Raw genomic sequence first — 20,175 nt, forward strand, 5'->3', positions numbered from 1 at the left:
CACAGTGCCATGCCACTGTGACGTTAAGTGCCTCCCCAAAACATTTTGATAAGTAATATTCACCTGTGTCTGGTCATTCTGAGTCATTTTTGTCTTTATTTAGGTCCTGGGTGATGACAAAAAGAGCAATTTGCTTTTCCTCGTCTATCTCACTCCATCATACCACCTTGCATCAGTTGATGGAGTCTGGAGAATCATTCCATTTCGGTGCCACTACAGTTCTGTAATACACTGTAACCTCTCACAAGGATGCCCAGCCCCAGTTTCCCATCAAAGAGAAAGATGACTTTTAGCAGGAAGAGCTGTATCACCTCTTAGAGAAACCACCAGCTTCTCAGTCTGTCATTGTTTCCGCAGAAAGGTGCTACTGCTCTCAGGAAAGAATGTAGAGAATATCGAAGGAGAAAAGGTTTTGACTTTGTCCTGAGAACTTGGAAACCTTCTACCTAGCAAAGAGATGTCATGACCTTTCTGTCCAGTGTGCTTGAATTAGAAACTAAAGTAACAGAGGTAGTTTAAACAACATTTAAAATGTTATGACATCCTGTATTATTTAGTTAGACCAGGGGTTGACAAACTTTTTCTGTAAAGAGCCAGATGGGAAATATTTTAGGCTTTGTGGGCCATACTCTGTCCTAACTACTCAACCCTGCCATTGTAGTGTGAAAGCCACCGTAGATAATACATAAATGAATGAGCATGGCTGGGTGTCAATTAAACTTTATTTATGGATCCTGAGGTTTGAATTTCATATAATTTTCACGTTACAAAATACCATTTTTTTATTAAATCTTACTCAGCTATTTAAAAATGTGAAGACCATTCTTAGCTAACAGGCCATACAAAAACAACGGGTGTGCTGGATTTGGCTTATGGACAGTAGTTTGGCAACCTCTGATTTAGACAAGTATGAAGATCATGTCATGAGAAAGATTTTCAGATTCAGACTTCTGAAGAAAATAATCTGTTTTATGTATACCCCTTTATTTTAATTCCTCAAATGTATTTGAACATATAAACACATTTGCCTACATCTGACTTATCTGGGAATAATATATGTCTTCTTAGTTCAGTATTGATTTCAGACTTTGCCCCTTTTCTTCCTTGTCATGAACGAATGTGCATGCATGTAGTATTTTTATAAGGCAAACTGAAGAATTCTTACTACTTAACTATAAATATCTAGACCAAGGAGAACGTAGTAATTCTAATCACATTTTTAAACTGCATTAATTCACTCAGTAAATACTTATTAATGATCTGCTTCTTACATAGTGCAGTACTGAGTGTTACAGAATTTGAGATAAAAGTAGAAGATAGAAGATAGATGGATAAGTAGGTAGATACTTAGGTAGATGAAAAATCTAAAGTGGCTGATAGGTGTCAATAAGGATTGTTTGGATGTATCACAGTATAAATGAAGTCAATATAGTCACTTTAGCAACACATAGACAGGTCGTTAGACAAAACTAAGCTTAAATCCAAGCTTTTTTGTGTCCCAGATGTGTGACCTTGGGCTGATTATATAAACCATATAAACCTCAGTTTCCTCTTTTTAAAATGGGGACAATAAGGGGCGCCTGGGTGGCTCAGTTGTTAAGCGTCTGCCTTTGGCTCAGGTCATGATCCCAGGGTCCTGGGATGGAGCCCCGCATCGGGCTCCCTGCTCAGCGGGAAGCCTGCTTCTCCCTCTCCCACTCCCCTGCTTGTGTTCCCTCTCTCTGTCTCTCTCCCTCTCTCTGTCAAATAAATAAATAAAATCTTTAAAAAAAAAATGGGGACAATAATACCTATCCCTCAAGGACATTGTGGGAATTAAATAAGATAGTGTAAGGTAAATCAGCTAGTGTGGTATCTGGTACATGGTAAATCATCAGTAAATGGTAGCTATAGTTGTATTATGCCAATAGGAAGCTATATAATTTGTTCAAAAGAAGCAAACAATCAAAGGCAAAGCAGAGGGGCCTTGTGAGTTAAGAACTTGTGAACACAAATAGAAACCCACAGACCTGAGGGTTAATGCCTGGTAGAGAAGATTTGGGTGAAAATAAAAGCAGAAGTGACATTGTCACTGGAGCGAACAGTAAAGCAGCTGGTCAGTTGTCTTTGCCTTCCCTAGTGACCAGCTGCTGGATTGTCCACAGAGCTCCACCTATAGGCCTAGCTCCCTGACCTCCCCGATACTTAACCACCATTCCAGCTGGGGACAAGCTGTATCATCAGTATCAGCCCCAGCATCTTGCTTCCTTCCAGTCTGGTCCACTGTGAGCCTCAGACACCTGTAGGTCCCTCCCATTCTGCCCTCCGCTCCTATGTTTGTCCAATGCTGGGCTTCCACCTTGATCTCCACACCTTCAGTTTCTGGTCATTCTGCATCACATCCCAGTCTTCCTGTGGATTTGGGACCCCCTCCTGAACCCTGGTCTTCTCTACCATGACTCTGACATTTGTTTAGCGTGTCTCTGACCAGTCCTCTTCTCTAGAGGGCTGTATTCTGCTGCCCATACCCCTGCTGGCAATCTCCTTAAACTATGGTACACATTGGCCTCACCCTTCATGCTGGACTGCCTAGTATTAATAGCTTCTTGAACTTTACCTTGGTAAGAGACACCAGCCTTGAAGAGCTGCCCTAATCCAAGCCAGCTTCTGTATTCACAGCCCATGCCCCGGGGAGTACTCCTCACCCCAGTCTTGGCTCATGCTCTCTCTCCACTGGCCGTGTGTTGTCAGGCCTTGTGATCCTGTTATGGCAACATTAATAAGGCTTTCCCAATACAAATGACACAATTATTGGCATGGGGGCATAATACAGGGGTAATGAAGAACTTCAGCGTCCACTGACAAGCTCATTCTGCTGAAAAGAGCATCAAATAAAGTTGGAATGACTTAAATCTAAACTAACTGCTTATTGAAGAGGTACTATTCTATGCATAGTTCTCACCAGCCAAGAAGAATGGGTTGGTGAAGTGAAAGTGACATGCAACTTAAAGTAAGTGACCATGGCATCCTTGAACGTGTAATAGCCAGAGAAGGCAATTCTGCACTTGCTAACCTGACACAAAGAAGACTTGAGCAAGTTAAGGGAAAAGATGGACGTGAGGCTCTTACTGGCCAGGAACTAGGAAAGAATGCAAAAGAGGAGTACAATGACTTGAAATTTAAATTTGTATAAAACCAGGGCACCTCGTGGCTCAGTCAGTTGAGTGTCTGACTCATTTATAGCTCCAGTCATGGTCTCATGGGTTGTGAGATCGAGGCCTGTGTTGGGCTCTGCGCTCAGCTCGGGGTCTGCTCAGGATTCTCTCTCTCCCTCTGCCCCTCCCCCTGCTCCCTCCCTCTCTCATTCTAAATAAATAAATAAATAAAATCTTTAAATTTTTATAAAACCCGTGATTTCAATGAAGAAAAGGGAGGATTAAAAAAGATCAATGTGGCTGCTTAAGAAATGTTCTGATAAACTCATAAGTCTAAAGGACACGTGCAGAATGCAGAAGTAGGGCCTTGTTCAAAGGAAGGGCTCAGGCCTGTGAAAATAATGCAAGAGGGCTAATGTCCAGAGACAACCGGGGTCTGCAAAAAGTACTGAAGACAATTAATGGGTTTTTGTTTGTTTTTTGCTTATGTTTATAGTAAGAACAATAATGAATACAGGGTAGCGCTGTTGAATGGGGCAGACCATCTAATACTAATAGCTAAAAAACACAATCATTCCACTACAGTATTTCCTAGATTACAAGGTACAAATTTTTTCCCCTCACATTTTTAATATTTCCAGAATCAGGATGTATCTTCAATATATATGTTTAATGTGATAGTGCTTGGGGGAGGGTTCTAAAAAAGGTAATTAAATAGTGGTGCATCATACAATAAATCGGTCTTAGAACAAAATTTTTTTTAAATATTTGTTTAGTTTGGAGAGAGAGAGAGAGAGCACATGTGTGAGCAGGGGGCAGGGTACAGGGAGAGGGAGAGAATCTCAGGCAGACTCCCGATGTGGGGCTCGATCCCACAACCTTGAGATCATGACCTGAGCTGAAATCAAGAGTCGGACACTTAATTGACTGAGCTATGCAGGTGTCCCTAGAATAGAATTTTTTTAATGGCATTTTATTCACTTAGCTCTGCTGGTGTCAATCACACTCAGCAGATGAGGGGTCCACTTTGTGTCCTGGAAGGGACAATGCTGTCCAGTGGTCACCAAAGGTAGGAAATATCAGAAAGCACTTTGGAGGCCACATTCAGAAGTGTGTTGCCCCATGGAGGGGAGCAGAGGAGGGCTGGTAAGCACTAATGAAGAATAGAAGAGTCAAAAATATTAGAGATAGGACTGAGACAATACAAGAAAACTGTGGTCAAAACCTCTAAGAAGGAAGAAAGAGAGACCTGCTAGCCCACAGAAGCTAAGTCCCTGGACAGGCACATCACAAAAGGGGAATGGGATGATGTCTTAGCTCAAGTTGCCATAATAAATACCCTAGAATGGGTGACTTAAAAAACATTTATTTCTCACAGTTCTGGAAGCTAAGAAGTCCAAGAACAAGGCACCAGCAGATCTGGTGTCTGGTGAGAGGCCATTCATTCCCTAGTTTAGTGATAACCACCTCCTTGTGTACCTACACATAGAGAGAGATCATCTCCTTTGTGTCTTAGCTTATTAGGACCATTCATGGGGCCTGATAGATGATGGCTTGCCCTGGGCAGAACTATGACCGGCTCATAGTATGTGGGCACTCCTGTGTCTTGCCACTTCTAAATCACTGCTGTGATCAACTTAAAGCTCCCGTGCTCCAGCGTCCAACTTAGAAGATGTTTAGGTTAAGACATAGATCTGCGCTCACAAACTAAGAAAAGACATTGCAAAGATAGAAGTAAAACCCTGAGTTAAAAGAAAAGAAAAGAAAAAAAGAGAAGGAATGGCTCAAATAAATAACCAGATAACAGCGCAGCCAAAATACAGTGATTTCACCAGAATAAATTCAGGGGACAGTTGGGGATGTGCTATTTCCACTGGGTCTATGGAAACCATATTAAAGAAGAATTTCATAGAACCTATAGATCATTCTGCCATGAAGGAAATTTTCCCAACCATGTATGATTAGACCTTTAGAAACCATGATGCATCCAGGTGGTCCCTATGCAGCTTGAATGTAAAGAGTTTAGCACCCGGGGAAGGGACAATGTCTTTTCATGATTTTTAACTCTTAGTTTCTACCATGTTAATAGTGATAAAACACATGAGTTTTTAAATGGCAGAGAATTTCTCATTTTCTATTAAAAACAATAATCTTGATACTCAAAAATATAGTCCTTACCTTATTTATCTTCTTTTTTAAATTTTTTATTGTTATGTTAATCACCATACATTACATCATTAGCTTTTGATGTGTTCCATGATTCATTGTTTGTGCATAACACCCAGTGCTCCACGCAGAACGTGCCCTCTTTAATACCCATCACCAGGCTAACCCATCCCTCCACCCACCTTACTTATCTTCTCAAATGCATCCCCCTTTCCCAGCTGCTACTTCCTTTGGGACATCCATGGGAAAGTTGACTCCACCTTTATCTCCAGGAGGTAAGGCATGTGTTCCGGACTAAGCCAATCAATGAATAATCAATGAATTTCATTTTCTTTGCCCCATTGACTGCTTCAGGTAGGGGCATGTGACCTAAGTCAGTCCAGTGAAAGAGAATGTCAGGACTTTTGCTAGAAATGCCAGAACAAAGATAATTTGCTTCAGGAGGTAAATGGAGGAGCTTTTTACCCGGGGAGGTCTTGGCCGCCATCTTGGGACCACAAGGGGAGAGTCTATTTAGAATGGAGCTATCACCAATGATTCAAGCAAATAAATGAAAAGGGAACCTCCAGGTACTCTCTACAATGTGTGAGCCACCCGGGAAACATGACCCCAAAGCCTTTGAACTTTTCACTTGTGGGAGCCAATAAATAATATTTCTTGTTTAAACCAATTTGAGTTCAATTTTCTATTTCTTGAAACCAAAGATTCCTTTTGATTCAAAAGAATGAATAACGTGGCTAAGAAGGAATGGAATACATTTCAGATGGGTTAAAGAGTTAAATGTGAAAAATGGCCCATACAAGGGAAGTTATATATGTTGAAAAGATGAAAGTGGTATAAGCCTTGTTTTAAGATTTTATTTATTTTTGAGATAGAGCAAGAGAGAGCGTGCAAGTGTGGGGTGGGGGGAGGGCAGAGGGAGAGGGAGAAGCAGTCTCTCCACTGAGCAAGGAGCCAGATGCAGGGCTCAATCCCAAGAACCTGGGATCATGACCTGAGTCAAAGGCAGATGCTTAACCAACTGAACGACCCAGGTGCCCCAAGCATTTCTTGACCTTTACATGGTAAAGGCCCTCATGAGCAAAGAAGTAAAGGCTTATGGTTTGTAAAAGAAAAACAGTTATAGATTTGACTACTTAAATCTTTTTAATTTGTGTAGATAAAAACAGTACCACAAACAAAATAAACAGATAAATGAGAGATTCTAGAACTTTTGCAATTATATATAACAAATATATATAAATATATATATGACAAAGAGTAGTGCTCTTAATATATAAGGACCTCTTGCAAACTTATAAGAAGAATACATCTCAAAAGAATGGGTAAAGAACATGAGAAGGTGGGAGAAAAAAAGGAAATCAGTTGGTCAATTAAAGTGAAAGCAGTCCAATCTTAGTAATTAGAGATACACAGATCAAGGTAAAACCAGATGTCTTTGCGCCTAGCAAATTATCAAGAACTTTAAAATGATATCTTGCATAGCTAAGGATGCAGGGAAATAAGCACCATCATACAATATTGGGCATGGAAACTGGTTCAAGCATTCTACACAGCAATTTGGCATTATGTATCAAAAACCCTAACATATACAAACCATATAACATAGTCATTTCATTTAAAAGTTTTAAATATTTAACACATTACTTGCCTGGAGGTTTCTAAGTGGTAATAATAACTCTACCACTTAATATGTGCAAGGTTCTATGCCAAAGTACTTTCCATCTATTATCTCAGTTCATCTTCTCTAACACCCAGAAACACAAACACTGCTATCATCCCCACTTTACAGATGAGTAAACCAAGGTTCAGGATGGCTCATGAGTGTGTTTCTGATTAGATGACAAGTAAGTCGTGGAGCTGGAATTCAGTTGTAGAAAGTCTGATTTCAGAGCCCTTATGCTTCACTATTATACTAAAGTATTCTTCTGGCCTTGGCTCGTATTCTGTTCAATGTTTTTTTCTTTTAAAATGAAGATTTACTAATCTTGAGTTAAAACTTAAAAGGCATACTTCTGCTAAGAATACAAAGCTGAGAAAATGGAAGAGAAAGAAGGCAAGAAAACCAACATTTATTTAGTCCTTATGATATATTGGACTGTTCTACCCTCCACGAAGCCACAGAACCACTTTGCAATGTAGTTATGATTATCCCTGTTTCACTGATAAGTTGAGACAGAGAGATCATGACATGACCAAGGTCACTGAGCTACCTAGCAAAACCAGAATTCCAATCTACATCTGCTTGACTCCTAAGCCCTTGCTCTTTTTACTATTGGCTAATAAAAACAAAATGTACAAATACAATATTTCGTGAGAAAAAATAAACTTCTGCAATTGGTTTCAAAAAGTCAACTGTATAAATAAGAATTGGGAGACCTATTTTGTTAACATTTCAGGTGCAAAAGATCTCAGGACTTGGGTTGACTGTGAAGTACCATGAGTGAATAGTGGGACTGTCAGAACATTCCTACAGTCTCAGATGGCGTTAACAGAAAAACCACGTCCTGGAAAGGGGCAAGACTGTTCCAACTGGTTTGTACACTGTTTATACCAGATAAGGAAAATTGAGATTAATTCTGAGTGCCACATTTTAAAAGGACAGACAGCAATGGATGTCCAGAGGAGAGTAGCCAGTTGGTAATAAAATATATACATACCCCTATGCAAGTATACATACGTAAAGATTGGATTATTTCACAAAAGTTCTATAAGAAGACCCAGGAGGTAGCTGAAAACCACCCTCAATTAGCTGAAGGGCAGCTATATGGAAAAATTCTTCTTATATTGTGTGTGACTCCAGAGGACAGGGAGCTGTCACTGGAAGGAGGTAGATTTGGGCCAGTTAATGAAAAATCGAAACATGACCATGTCTTGCATATCTTTTTAGGCACTAAAATGCCAAGCACACTGCTTTAGACATAACAGGCACTCTGCATATATGTGTTGAACTGAACTGAATGTTCGATTGCTGCTCAAAAACTCAACGAGTTTGCCTTGTAGGGTAGTAACATGCGAGCAGAAGCTAGCTGGCAACCTGTTGTAATAAAGACTCCCATTCCCATAAAAAGAAATTCCTACACCTTGCCCCACTCCACCTTCTTCCCAGCCATTCCCTACTTCCCTCCCAGCCAAACTTCAAAGAGGAGTCTTCACTGCATCCATTCCAGCCTGACTTCTAACTCTCTAGAACATGTGCTCATCAGATCTAATCACCAAACATAATCCTGTCACTCATCCTACCCCAGGGAGAACTGCTGGTCATTTCCTCCTGGAAGGGCTCCTCTCCCTTTACTTACAGACCTCCACTGACCCAATCTCACGCTACCTTTCCGTTCCTCCTCAGCCTCCTCCCCGGCTCCTCCTCCCATGACAACTTGCCTGCACACTTTCTCTTTCAGCTTCTCCGTGTTTTCTCTCCCCAGGATAGCCCATCCATTCTGAGGATTTAGCTACCATTGGACACTGCCTTCCGAACCTACACACTCAGTCCAAACCTCTTTCCTGATCTGCAGACCTGTCTCATTCGCCACTGGTATCACTGCAAACTTAATATGCTACTCATCATCCCCACCACGTGTGCTCTCCTTACCCCCTTTAGCTTAGTTAATGTCATTACACTTCAACCGTGGCCTCTCTCCCCTGCTCCCAAACTCCTATCTAATCAATAGCCATGTCCTCAATACTACTTCTAAATCTCCCTTGGATTTGTCACTGCTTTTCATCCCACTGCTGCTATGGTGATTCAGACCTTAATCCCTTCCTTAGACTATTACAGAGGCCTTCTAATTGGCTTTCTAGGCTCCAGTCTCCCTTTATCCTAATGCAGCCTTCATCTTGCCAACTAAAGGTTTATTTATTTTTTTAATGTGAATGATCACACCTCTCCCCTATTTAAGAGCTTCTGGTAATTACTTATTGTCTTCAGTATAAAGTCCAAATTCCTTACCTAAATCAAGCTTCTTCTTGATAAGGCTACAACCCACCTTGTCATAGTCATTTTCAGCTCACACCAGACTTTCCTCTTTTTTCTGAACACAGTTTGCCTTTTCACAACTTTGTACCCTTTTCTTCCTATTCCCATTGGGAAAATGCCACTCCTCTCCCCTTGGCCAACCCATCTCCTCCCTCAGTGCCCAATCCAAACTTCAGCATCTCTAGAAAAAAAAAAAATCGCTTTTAGTTTCCAAGTAAGACATCAGGGCTAGACATATGGTATTTAAAGCAACAGACTGGGGGTGCCTGGCTATCTTACTTGGTAGAGCATGTGACTCTTGATCTTGGGGTTGTGAGTTCTAGCCCCATGTTGGGTGTGGAGATGACTTAAAAATAAAATCTTTTAAAAATAAATAAATAAAAGAAAGAATGGACTGGAGGGGTAATTGTAGAGAAGTAAGCCCAAGGGAGCTTCCAGCATTCAGAAATCAGGAAGGACTACGCAAAAGTGAGTGAGACGGAATACACGATGAGGTAGGAGGAAAGTCAGTGTGATGTGATGGAAGTCAAGTAAAGAAAATGTTTCGACAAGAAGGAGTGATCATCTGTGCCAAGAAGCTGCTGAGAGGACAGTAAGGTGAGGATGGACAATTGACCCTTAGATTGGACAACCTAGAAGTCATTGTGACCTTCTCATGTGTGTTTTCAGTGGAGTAATGGGGAACAAAGGGCTGACTGAACTGGCTTCAAGAGATAGAAATGAGGAAGTAGATGTTTGTTGAATGGGTAAAGTATTGGATGAATGAAGAAATGATGTCTTAGAGAGAATTCCATAATTGGTCAGGAACCAAAATAGATGAGTTATTTTGAACTCTCAGAGTCTCTGAAAAATTTCCAAATAGAAACAAGGATGCAATTGCATGATGCAAAGCTTTTCTTAAGTGACAAGGGAATTCAGAGTAAGATTAACCAAGCAGTGGAGTTATTCTAGGGAAGGTTCCATGTGAGTTCTGTAGTGATCCCATTTTATCAACTGCTGACCCAGTTCACAAAGACCTTCGTGCAGGACTTCTCAGAGGCTTCAGGGAAGAGCAGTCCCTGCAGGCACTTATGTGTAGCATAGTCAGAGACTCTTTCCAAACACCTCTTGCTAGTGTGTGGAGTTGCTATAAGAAGCCTGTAAGGCCAGCTCTCATTCCTTTGGAGGCTGGGCTGTACAACGTCTGAGTGATTAGAAAGAGGTGAGCAGAAAAAACCTGACCCATCCAACATAGTGCATTGAAAATGCCTTTTTTGGAAATACTTCTGTATAAAATTTTTATACTGAAATAATGATGGAGATGGCCTAAGTGATCACCTATATTTGAGGAAGAGGTAGGCTGTTCTTACCTGCCACCCCCTGGAGTATGATAGTAATGAAATACGGAGAATATAGACTCAAGCTTTGATTTTGTGACATTCCTCAAGTGGTCAGAGTCTTAAAAGGCACTTTGGTGTAGATTCCATGTAGAATGTGTTTTTACTTATATGACTAAGGACAAATAACCTAGGGACCATATATTTCCCTTTACAGAATTGTCTATGGTGAAGTCCAGGGCTTGGACTGTGAAATAGAATCTGGCATAGAATATTTGAAGAACCGCCTGTTTCCCATAGTTCCCCAAATGCATAGGGTGCTCTTATTTGCCTATCTGTGCCTTTGCCCATGATGTGCCCTCTATGTGAAATACCCCAATCCCTTTTACCTGACATGCTAAGGTCTAGGAACACCTTCTCTAGGAGACCTTCCTCATCCTCTCAGACACACACCTATCCCCTCGCTATGCTCCCCAAACCATTTTCATGTGTCATTCCTTCTCCACACCTACCGCACTGAACTACAGTTGTTTACTCCTCTGGTTGTTTACCCTCACTGGGCTGTGAGTTTCCTGAAGTCAGTGATTTGGTCTTCTTCCTAATTTTATTCTTCCCATCTAGAATAGTGCTTGTACATTTTGAGCACACACTAACTGTTTTGAATGGATGTATGAATGCTTGAGGGCCTCAGTGAATGAATGAGTGAATGAATAAATGAGAAGATCAGAAAAAAATGTTATCCTCCAAAAGGAAGCTAATGAAAGCATAAAAGTGCCAGTGACTTTACATACATGCACAATTTGTGCAGGTAAGAGTACTTTTGAAATCCAGCTGAGACGACAAGATCATTTCAACATAGTGTGTATGAAGAAGAGACATTACAATCGACTAGTAATATGTCTAGCACAAGTTGGTGAGAACTGTGCTGATTGAAAGCAGAGTTGTGTAGTGAAATTGATTCTTCTTTATCTAGATTTGAGAGAGAGATTTCATCTGTAGGACACATGAACATTTTGTTGTTGGTTATTTCTTTTAAGCAAGATATTTTTCATCTTAAAGTGTAAGGGCAAAGTACACTTTAATAAACATGTTTATCTAAAGCAGGGCTTCACTGTAAAGAAGGAAGGAAGGAAGAAAGGAGTGAAGGAAGGAAGGAAGGAAAAAAGAAATGAGCTGTTATACCTCTAAAATGGAAGCTACGTGTTACATTGAACTGTCATTTTATCCCAACATGCCTTGGTTTCTTTCATGCATATTGTAAAATGATAATAGCCCTTACTAGTATTTATATTATAAAAGTGTTGTTACTGTAAATTAGATAGTATAAAATGGGTTATGATGTCTTCCCTGAAAGACATGCACTATACACAAATGAGCTATTATTATTTAGTTTTTCCTTTTCAATCTCATTAAATGAGAATTAGATGAAAACTTGGCTTTAAAGCAATATCCGGTGGGTAAATGATTATTGACTGAAGTGAAATGAAAAAAAAAAAATCTTTAGCTGAAAACTCAGTGTAGCCAGTCTGTGCATAAGGCAAAAACAGTATATTTGTCTGTGATGTTCATCACTGTTTTTATCCCTCTCCGTGCTATAATCACAAACTGAAGACAGTGAAGGCTTTCTGTTCAGTCATTGTGAGCGTTTTTGAGAATATGGACATCCTGGAATGATTACAATTCGGCAACATTTTTTCAACTAATCAAGCCACGGAGCTAGTTTTGTTATTGATTTCGGGCCTGCATGAATACCTTGTCAGGCCTCTGTTTCCACTCCTGGTTCTTAGGCTCAGGGATGGCTATTCACTACAACCTTTTCAGGTTGTTCCCCATTCACACCACCCAGGCCAGAGCTTATCTGGCTTCCTCTTGCAATCCAGCGTTATGATGGCAGGAGAGGGGTTGTGGAGATAAGATTGGGGGAATTGTTGTGCATGTTGGGAACTTCAGTTCGAGTCATAAAGGCCTGAGAGAACACACTGGGAAGATTCGGGATAACAGATCCAGTGGGATGGATTTACTGTCCAGCATAACTGTGCCTGGCCTCTGTGTGTGCATAAGAGCTTCAGCCCATTTCCAATTCTTGGTCCTTGTTCTTGGATGGCCCTCCTGCTCCTCCCCTCATGTCCAAACCCCCTACAGTGTTCATCCATAATGTATTGGCTCACCTTCACTCCCTAGGACCAATCTTCAGCATTGTTGACAGTGGTAGTCATCTGTTTTCCACCTGACCCATGTATTTTGGCTTCTGGATTTTGTTCTCAGAGAGGCCCCCTGCTTGGATAGTGGTCTGGCCAGCTGCGGGGCCAGCTGCCTTCTCCAGACTCCAAGGTGACCAAATTTCTCTCCTCTCCTTCTAACTGGTCCCAATACATAAGCTCTGGCAATAAGTGAATGGTAATGATCATGTGACAACTGTATCTGACCAGATTTTTACCTATGGTGGGCTGCTCAGGCCAGGTTACATCATGCACCACAGTGGGCCTGGTGTCCAGGAAAACGGTGCGGGCCTTTGAGGCCTCGCGAAGCATCGGGTGCAGAGGAAGAGCTGGGTGCAGAGTGGAGAAGGCAGGTTTGGTTTACTCTACGGTGTTAGCCATGTCCAGCACTGGTGGTGGAACCACAGGCCCATGCACAGGCCACACCTGCAAGCAAGAGTGTTGCTAGGTAATCAGCTGAGCTACAGGTGACTATAGGTGGTGAGGAAGCCTTCGTGGTGGCCCTCTTTCCTTCCCTTTGGGAAGAAAATTGAGGGATTAAATCTTCCATTTTTGAGTCAAACTTTTTGAAATAGTTGTGTAGACCTTGTTCACTGGCTGTCTTTGTTCCTCGATCCATGTGACCAGGCTTCTGCCTCCACCAGCTGCTCTTGACCTGCTGCTCAAGTGTCTCCTTGGCGCTCACCCCATGACTGCTTCTCAGCCTTTTTCTTGATCTCTTGACAGCATTTGCCTTTGTTGACCAGAACCTACTTGTTGAAATGTGCTTTTCCTTTGTCCTCTGTGATACCTCACATTCTTGTTTCCCTTGTCTCCCTCTGATTGCATCTTCTTCCTCTTTTTTTTTTTTTTTTAAGGAAACTTTGCCCATCCTTTAAGGTCGGTTTTCCTCTTGGGCTCTCTTAGGCCTTTTCTCTTCCCCAATGCTCACTCAGGGTATCTCATTCAACATTGTGGATTCTATTGTTGCCTGTCATGTGCTGATGATCCCTACACCTATATCCTCAGACTTCTAGATCAGACTACCTGCTGCTACCCTGCCCATGTTCTCCAGGTGTCACACACCAAACATGATCTGGTCTGAACTTGCCCCTTCTCCACAGCTCCTCTTGTTTGTGTTTCTATTTTGCTGTCCTGGTGACTGACATCACTGTCCACCCAGGTGGTCAAGCCAAACATCTGAGCAGCAGTCTTTACTTTTCTCTTTCAAAACCCTAACATTCAAGTGATTACACATTTTAGTAGACTCCACCTCCTTTATGACAGAGCTTGTAAGGTTCTGAATAATTTGGTCCCACTTACCTTTCTGATCTCATCTCTGACCGCTCTGTCCCAGCTATGCTGAACTAATTTTCAGTGCTCAGATGCTCAGCATGCACAGTCATTTCTGTTACCTCCAAAATGTGCATCTGCCATATCTCCTCCACCTAAACAGACTTGCCCCGTTTCTTTTTTTTTTTTTAAGATTTTATTTATTTATTTGAGAGAGAGAGTGTGCATGAGTGGGGGGGGAGGGCAGAGGGAGAAGGAGAAACGGGCTCCCCACTGAGCAGGGAGCCCAACATGGGGCTCGATCCCAGGACCCTGGGGTCATGACCCAAGCCTAAGGCAGATGCTTAACTGACTGAGCCACCCAGGCACCATGCCCCATTTCCTTTTTTAAACTAACTCCTTCATACCTTGTAAGTCCCCATGTACAAGTCTCTAACTTGCAGTTCTCCCAAAGTCTGGGTTAGGTGATCCTCCTAGAGCTCTTGATATACTTCTGTATCAGAGCTTCCTTTCTTATTTCTAGCTTGCCTTCTACTATAAGCTCTACTCTAAAGCCCCCGGAAACAGGGACCATATTTATCCTATTCACCTTGGTATTCCTAGTACCAACACAGTAATTGGTACAAAATAAATGCTCAATGAATGAGGGAATATAAATGTTAAAAGTATCACTGTGAGAATATAAATTTTGAATCAGAATATGCAATTATCTGGGACTTATCAAGTCCCTCTAATATCAAAGGGAATTGAAATTTATCTAAAACTCTTTAGAAGAATTTATCAACATCAGAATAATGAGCAGATAGCAGTTAATAGAGGTGCATTTCACATCTGTCCCTGGTGGGCTTCTTTTCCAGAATTCAGTATCCAGATTCTCTGAGCCATGTTTTGGGATCACCCAAGCATTCCATCCTCCTGAATTTTCATAAATTACTGGATTCATAACCCACTCCATACTTGAGAAGATGGGGATTGGAATAAGGTAAGTGTTAGCTTCTCTGTTTTTCAATTCTTCGATTCTCCTCTCTGGAGTTTTCGTCAAGAGGTGTGACTGGCTTCCGTTCTAGTCTTGATGGCCTCACAGTGTTTGAATATCCTATGCATATGAAGAAATGTTGTGAAGTCTCTTGAGGAATTATGTTCTTTCAAATATTTTTTTTTTGTTTCATGACTATTTACTTTCTTCCTATTGTTCTACCAATTTTTTCTTAATGTGATGATTCCACATAGAGGAAAGTGGGCTTTGCAAAATCAACTTGCTGCCCACTTCGGGACACCTTTTGGACCAGATGCTCACTAAGAATGTAGGACATGAGCACTGCAATTAAACTTTAAAAACAATTCTGCATTAGCCATGTTGTCTATGGACCACCCCCCGTTCCATCCCACTGTCAACTTTCCTTATCCCCGTACCTGCTTTAGCTTTTCGTTGAAAGACCTTAGTATTATTTATATTTTAAAATTTATTATCTATCTCCTCTACTAGAATGTAGGCTTACCGAGGGTAGGGATTTTGTTTTACTCACCATTATATGCCCAGCACATGGAATAGTAACTGATGCGTGGTAGGCACTCAATAAATATTTGTTGATTGAATGAGTGATGTCTTTTTAAAAAAATTTCTTAAGACGCTGATGCACACCTAGGTCTCTAGGGATCTAATGCAGGTCTGGTTTGTAGCCCCATCCCCCTTAACACTTTTATTGATGATTAAGATAATAATATTGATGGTGTGATAAATTGATCACACACCAACTGGAAAGAATCACAAATGAGCTGGATGAGACAGTCAGGATCTCCTCCTGCCTCCCGACTGAATCCTGACAAAATGTAAGAACGAATCACACCTAACAATATAAAGTTTAATAGGGACAAGTGTAAAGTACTCAAAGATCCAAAATTCAGTTGTACAAGTATAGATTGGGGGCGAGATGTCTTACAATTGCTCACATAGGAAGATTTAGAGTCTCCTGTAGATTGTTAGTAGATGATGAGTCAACACAGTGTGATGTACCTCAAAAAAAAAAATCAATCTTTTGCTATATTAATAGAAATATAGTGTTCAGGTTGGGAAGTTGTTCTCTAGTACTCACTTGTGATCAGGCCACATTTGTTCTGTGTTATAAACCCTTCAACCTGTAAGAAGGACATTGATAAACAAAAGATTATTCAAGGAGAGTAAAAAAGGATGAGGGATCTGGTAAATAGTGTCATATAAAAATGATTAAAAATGATTAAAAAATGTAAGATTGTGTGTGGGTGTGTGAGAATGGGGATGATAGCTAGCATATATAGCTACCTTCCAAAGTTAGAGGGGCTATCCTGCAGAGGAGAGATGACATTTCTTCTGAGTAGTCCCAAATGACAGATGGAGGACCCCTGAGTGGAAGATGTAAGCATGTATATTTCAACCCAACAATTAGCCTTGCCCACCGATCAAGTAGATAACGTTAGTAGTAAGTTCCCTGCCCCTGATGGTATTCAAGCAGAATTCAGGCATTCCTGCCCCATTTGCTGGATATATCTGTGATGGAAGTTCAAACACTGGGGTGAGGGATCAGGTTCATCACAATAGCAAACACATATAGAGTGCCTACTATAGGGCAGGTACCATCATATGTGATTAATGTGGATTGTTACGCTTAAAACTCATATCAGTCGTACTAGTTCCATCTTACAGATGAGAAAAGTGAAGCTCAGAGGGGTTAAGCAACTTGCCCAATGTCTTACACCTTGTACAAAGCAGAGCAAGGATTTGAACTTAAGCAGTCACATCTCTGACCTTAATTATTATTCTATAAAGGACTCCCACTTCTAGAAAACCATTCCTTCCCACCCTGACATTCTGTCACTCTAATGAAGTATTCAAACCAGGGAGCTTATTATCTCCAGTAGTAAATGATTCTCTAGTAAATAGTTTCTTTCAACATAGTATGTAGGGACTAAATTTGCCTGGGCATTTGCCACTTGTGGTGTACCATATGGAGCCCAGCATAGGACCTGACACACAATAGGTGCTCAGTAATAATTTTTTTAAAACAAAAAGAATACGTGAATGTAACCACACAAGATTGGCTGCATTCAAAATGACAAAATCTCAATATGTTGTGCCAGAGGAAAAACAAGAGAATTTCTGGGTGGTCTACTGAGGACACTTGGCAAAAAGTGGTAATCCATCATTTCTAGCAAAGGCCTTGAGAATTCCTGCTCAGTTTGGACAATATTCATTTCAACAAATATTTATTGAGTGCCTGTCCTGTGCTAGGTGTGACCAACATGCTGAGGGTCCAGAGGTGAATAAGAGGATGTACTGTTAGTGGGGGAGATGGACAGGTAAGCAAATTCTGACAATGCCATGTGACAAGTGCTGTCGCAGAAATGTGTGTGTATGTGTGTTTTTCAAGTATTACAGAAGCACAGAACTAATTCTACTTGGTTGCAAGAGTTGCCTGATACTTGATTACATTTTTAAAATGACTGCAACATACTTATATGAGTTTATTTGGTCTTCATAAAGACCATGTGAGGTCCGTGATCCCTTTCTGTACAGAAGATGAAATAAAGTTTCATAGAGGTTAGGTGAGTTCCCCCAAGGTCAGGCAGCTGATAAGAAAAATTGCTGACACTTAGTGCATGCTTAGGATATCTGAGACTCTGTTTTAAACCCTATTAAGACATTTTTTGTTTAAAGATTTATTTAGGGGTACCTGGGTGGCTCAGTCATTAAGTGTCTGCCTTCGGCTCAGGTCATGATCCTAGGTCCTGGGATCGAGCCCCGCATCGGGCTCTCTGCTTGGCCAGAAGCCTGCTTCTCCCTCTCCCACTCCCCCTGCTTGTATTCCTGCTCTCGCTATCTCTCTCTCTGTTAAATAAATAAATAAAATCTTTAAAAAAAAAAGAGATTTATTTATTTATTTTAGAGAGAGAGTGGGGGTAGGCAGAGAGAGAGAGAGAGAATCTGAAGCAGACTCCAGGATGAGCGCAGAGCCTGACATGGGGCTCATCTCAGGACCCTGAGATCACGACCTGAGCCAAAACCAAGAGTGGGATGCTTAACCAACTGAGCCACCCAGGCGCCACAGCCCTATTAAGACATTTAATCCTCATGACTACTCTCTGAGGCTCTTATTGATATCACTGTAATTTTACAAATGGGAAAACCCGGCACAAGATTTAAATGACTTGCCCAGAGTCTAGCTATGACTAGTCGCATAGCTAGAAAGTGGAAAACAAGAATTTGCATCTCTGCGTTCTGGCTTTAGCAGGCACACACACTTACCCACTGAGCTAAATTACCTTTAACTGGTTCCCTAAAGAGCTGGAACTCACCTGGAGTCTGAGTCCAAGTTCAGCTTTCTTTCAGGTGGCCTTGCCCTTTAGCGATATTGCATCCCAATGAAAAGAAGTGGTGTGTGCCTGGATATAAGGAGAGGTCGTGTAGGTTGGGCATCCAAGGAAGTGTTTTGGGAGCGGAGTGGTAAAATCTAGAATATGCATTAGTTGTGTACACAGAGTTTTTCAGGGTGGCCAAAATTTGGCTTGCTGTCCTTCAGGTCAGCACTCTGAGCTCTAGGGACTATGATTTGTTACTCATAGGAACTAGCCACCAACACTTAGCCTGCAGCCTTTTTAAAATCGAGTTTAAATTTTTTAAAAGAAGATGACAGGATGTAAAACATTAAGAATGAAGCAAGTTAAATTCAATACCTTATAAATAAGCAAGAATGGAGTTACAGAAAAGGAGAAATGAAGTACATAATTGCTTAAATTGTCCAAGCCTTTTCTCTATAATAAAAATTCTTGGATTGAAAAATAGTTCAATCCAATATTATTGTGCTTTAATAATTAAGTTGAGTTGGCTCTGTGGCAAATCTGAGAAAGAATTGGTTATTAAAATGAATGAAGTAGATTACCCTTCCCTCAACAATTACTACTTTAGCTAATGTGGATATGACCCATGCAATTGAATCGACTGCATTTTTTAAGACATCCATCTCCCATAATTTTTGGAGATTTGATAATTTTAAAATTAGCTGCAGGGATTTCTGTGGTAGGCGGAGGGGCAGAAAGGGTCAATGTTCTTCAGCATTCATTCCTTCAAAGCAGGTGGGATTTGGGGTTTTGTTTGGTTTTTAGTGTTTTGTTTTGTCCTTTATGGAGGCCTGGTAGATTCACCAATTATCTTGGCCTTTGTGTTTATGGATTTCTATTTTCTTGGCTTCAGGTCCTTGGAAACATTTGTTTTGATGATGGCAGGAGGGTTAGTCATGTTTTATTTTTGTTGTTCCTATTTATTTTTAAGATCCTTTTGTTCAAGGCAACTTACAAGGTATTGTATAACCTGCATTTATGTCTCCACAAATAAAATACTCTTAGTAGTAACTTCTAATACAACTTTAGAGGGATAGTTAATAATTTGATGCCCAGTTCATGTCCATCAGAATGATTCTGCAGTATTAGTAGCTAGAACAAGGGTATGCTCTGAAAAAATAATGCTTGAAATTTATAATTGAATTTAGCATTTAAACTTGAAATCTCAAGTTTTGTAGATCAATTAATTTTGAGCTACCAAGCAGACAAATTCTTATAAACATATTTTCCTTTGCATCACCGAGTCAGTAAAAGTTGGAAAATTCTTTTTTCACACATTCCATTTTTAACTAAGCCTAAAGGTAAATTGCTTTTAGAAACCACATCCCAAACAAACAGTTTTTCATAAAGTTATGAGTAAACGAATAGAGTAGGCTCTGCTAGCATTCGGGACGTATGTCTAATTAGAACTCCCAGTATTTCAAACATAATTTACCAACGTTGAGGTTTTTAATTCTTAACTTTGAGTCCACTGAGATAAAACAAGTGACCTTTGTTGGAAATATGTCAAGAATCAGTTTTCTTAGGTTGACCTTTAGTTTCCTGGTCACCAAATCCAAAGCTGTTGGTTCCCAGGCTTAAAGGTGTCTGAACTTACTAAGGTTGTTAAAAGATCAAGGCAGAAAGCTAGCTTGGCTTTGCGGCTGTGAAGAACAGATCGCCCCCTCCCTTCTCCTTGATGCTTCTTTGTCGGTTTCTCCATGAGAGATGCTCCATCTCAA

The 20,175-nt window shown here is 40.8% G+C and overlaps 1 protein-coding gene across 1 annotated transcript in view; it reads left to right on the forward strand.

Moving 5' to 3' along the window:
• MKLN1 (muskelin 1) overlaps positions 1 to 20,175 on the forward strand; it is a 321,865-nt gene that overhangs the window by 7,667 nt on the left and 294,023 nt on the right. Inside the window, exon 2 of the mRNA XM_027574044.2 lies at positions 14,941 to 15,065. Within this exon, the coding sequence (XP_027429845.1) occupies positions 15,049 to 15,065 (17 nt within the window). The 5' untranslated portion in view covers positions 14,941 to 15,048. The remainder of the gene's footprint in view (positions 1 to 14,940; positions 15,066 to 20,175) is intronic.

This window comes from Zalophus californianus, chromosome 12 (assembly GCF_009762305.2).
Source record: "Zalophus californianus isolate mZalCal1 chromosome 12, mZalCal1.pri.v2, whole genome shotgun sequence".
NCBI classification, from domain to species: Eukaryota; Metazoa; Chordata; class Mammalia; order Carnivora; family Otariidae; genus Zalophus; species Zalophus californianus.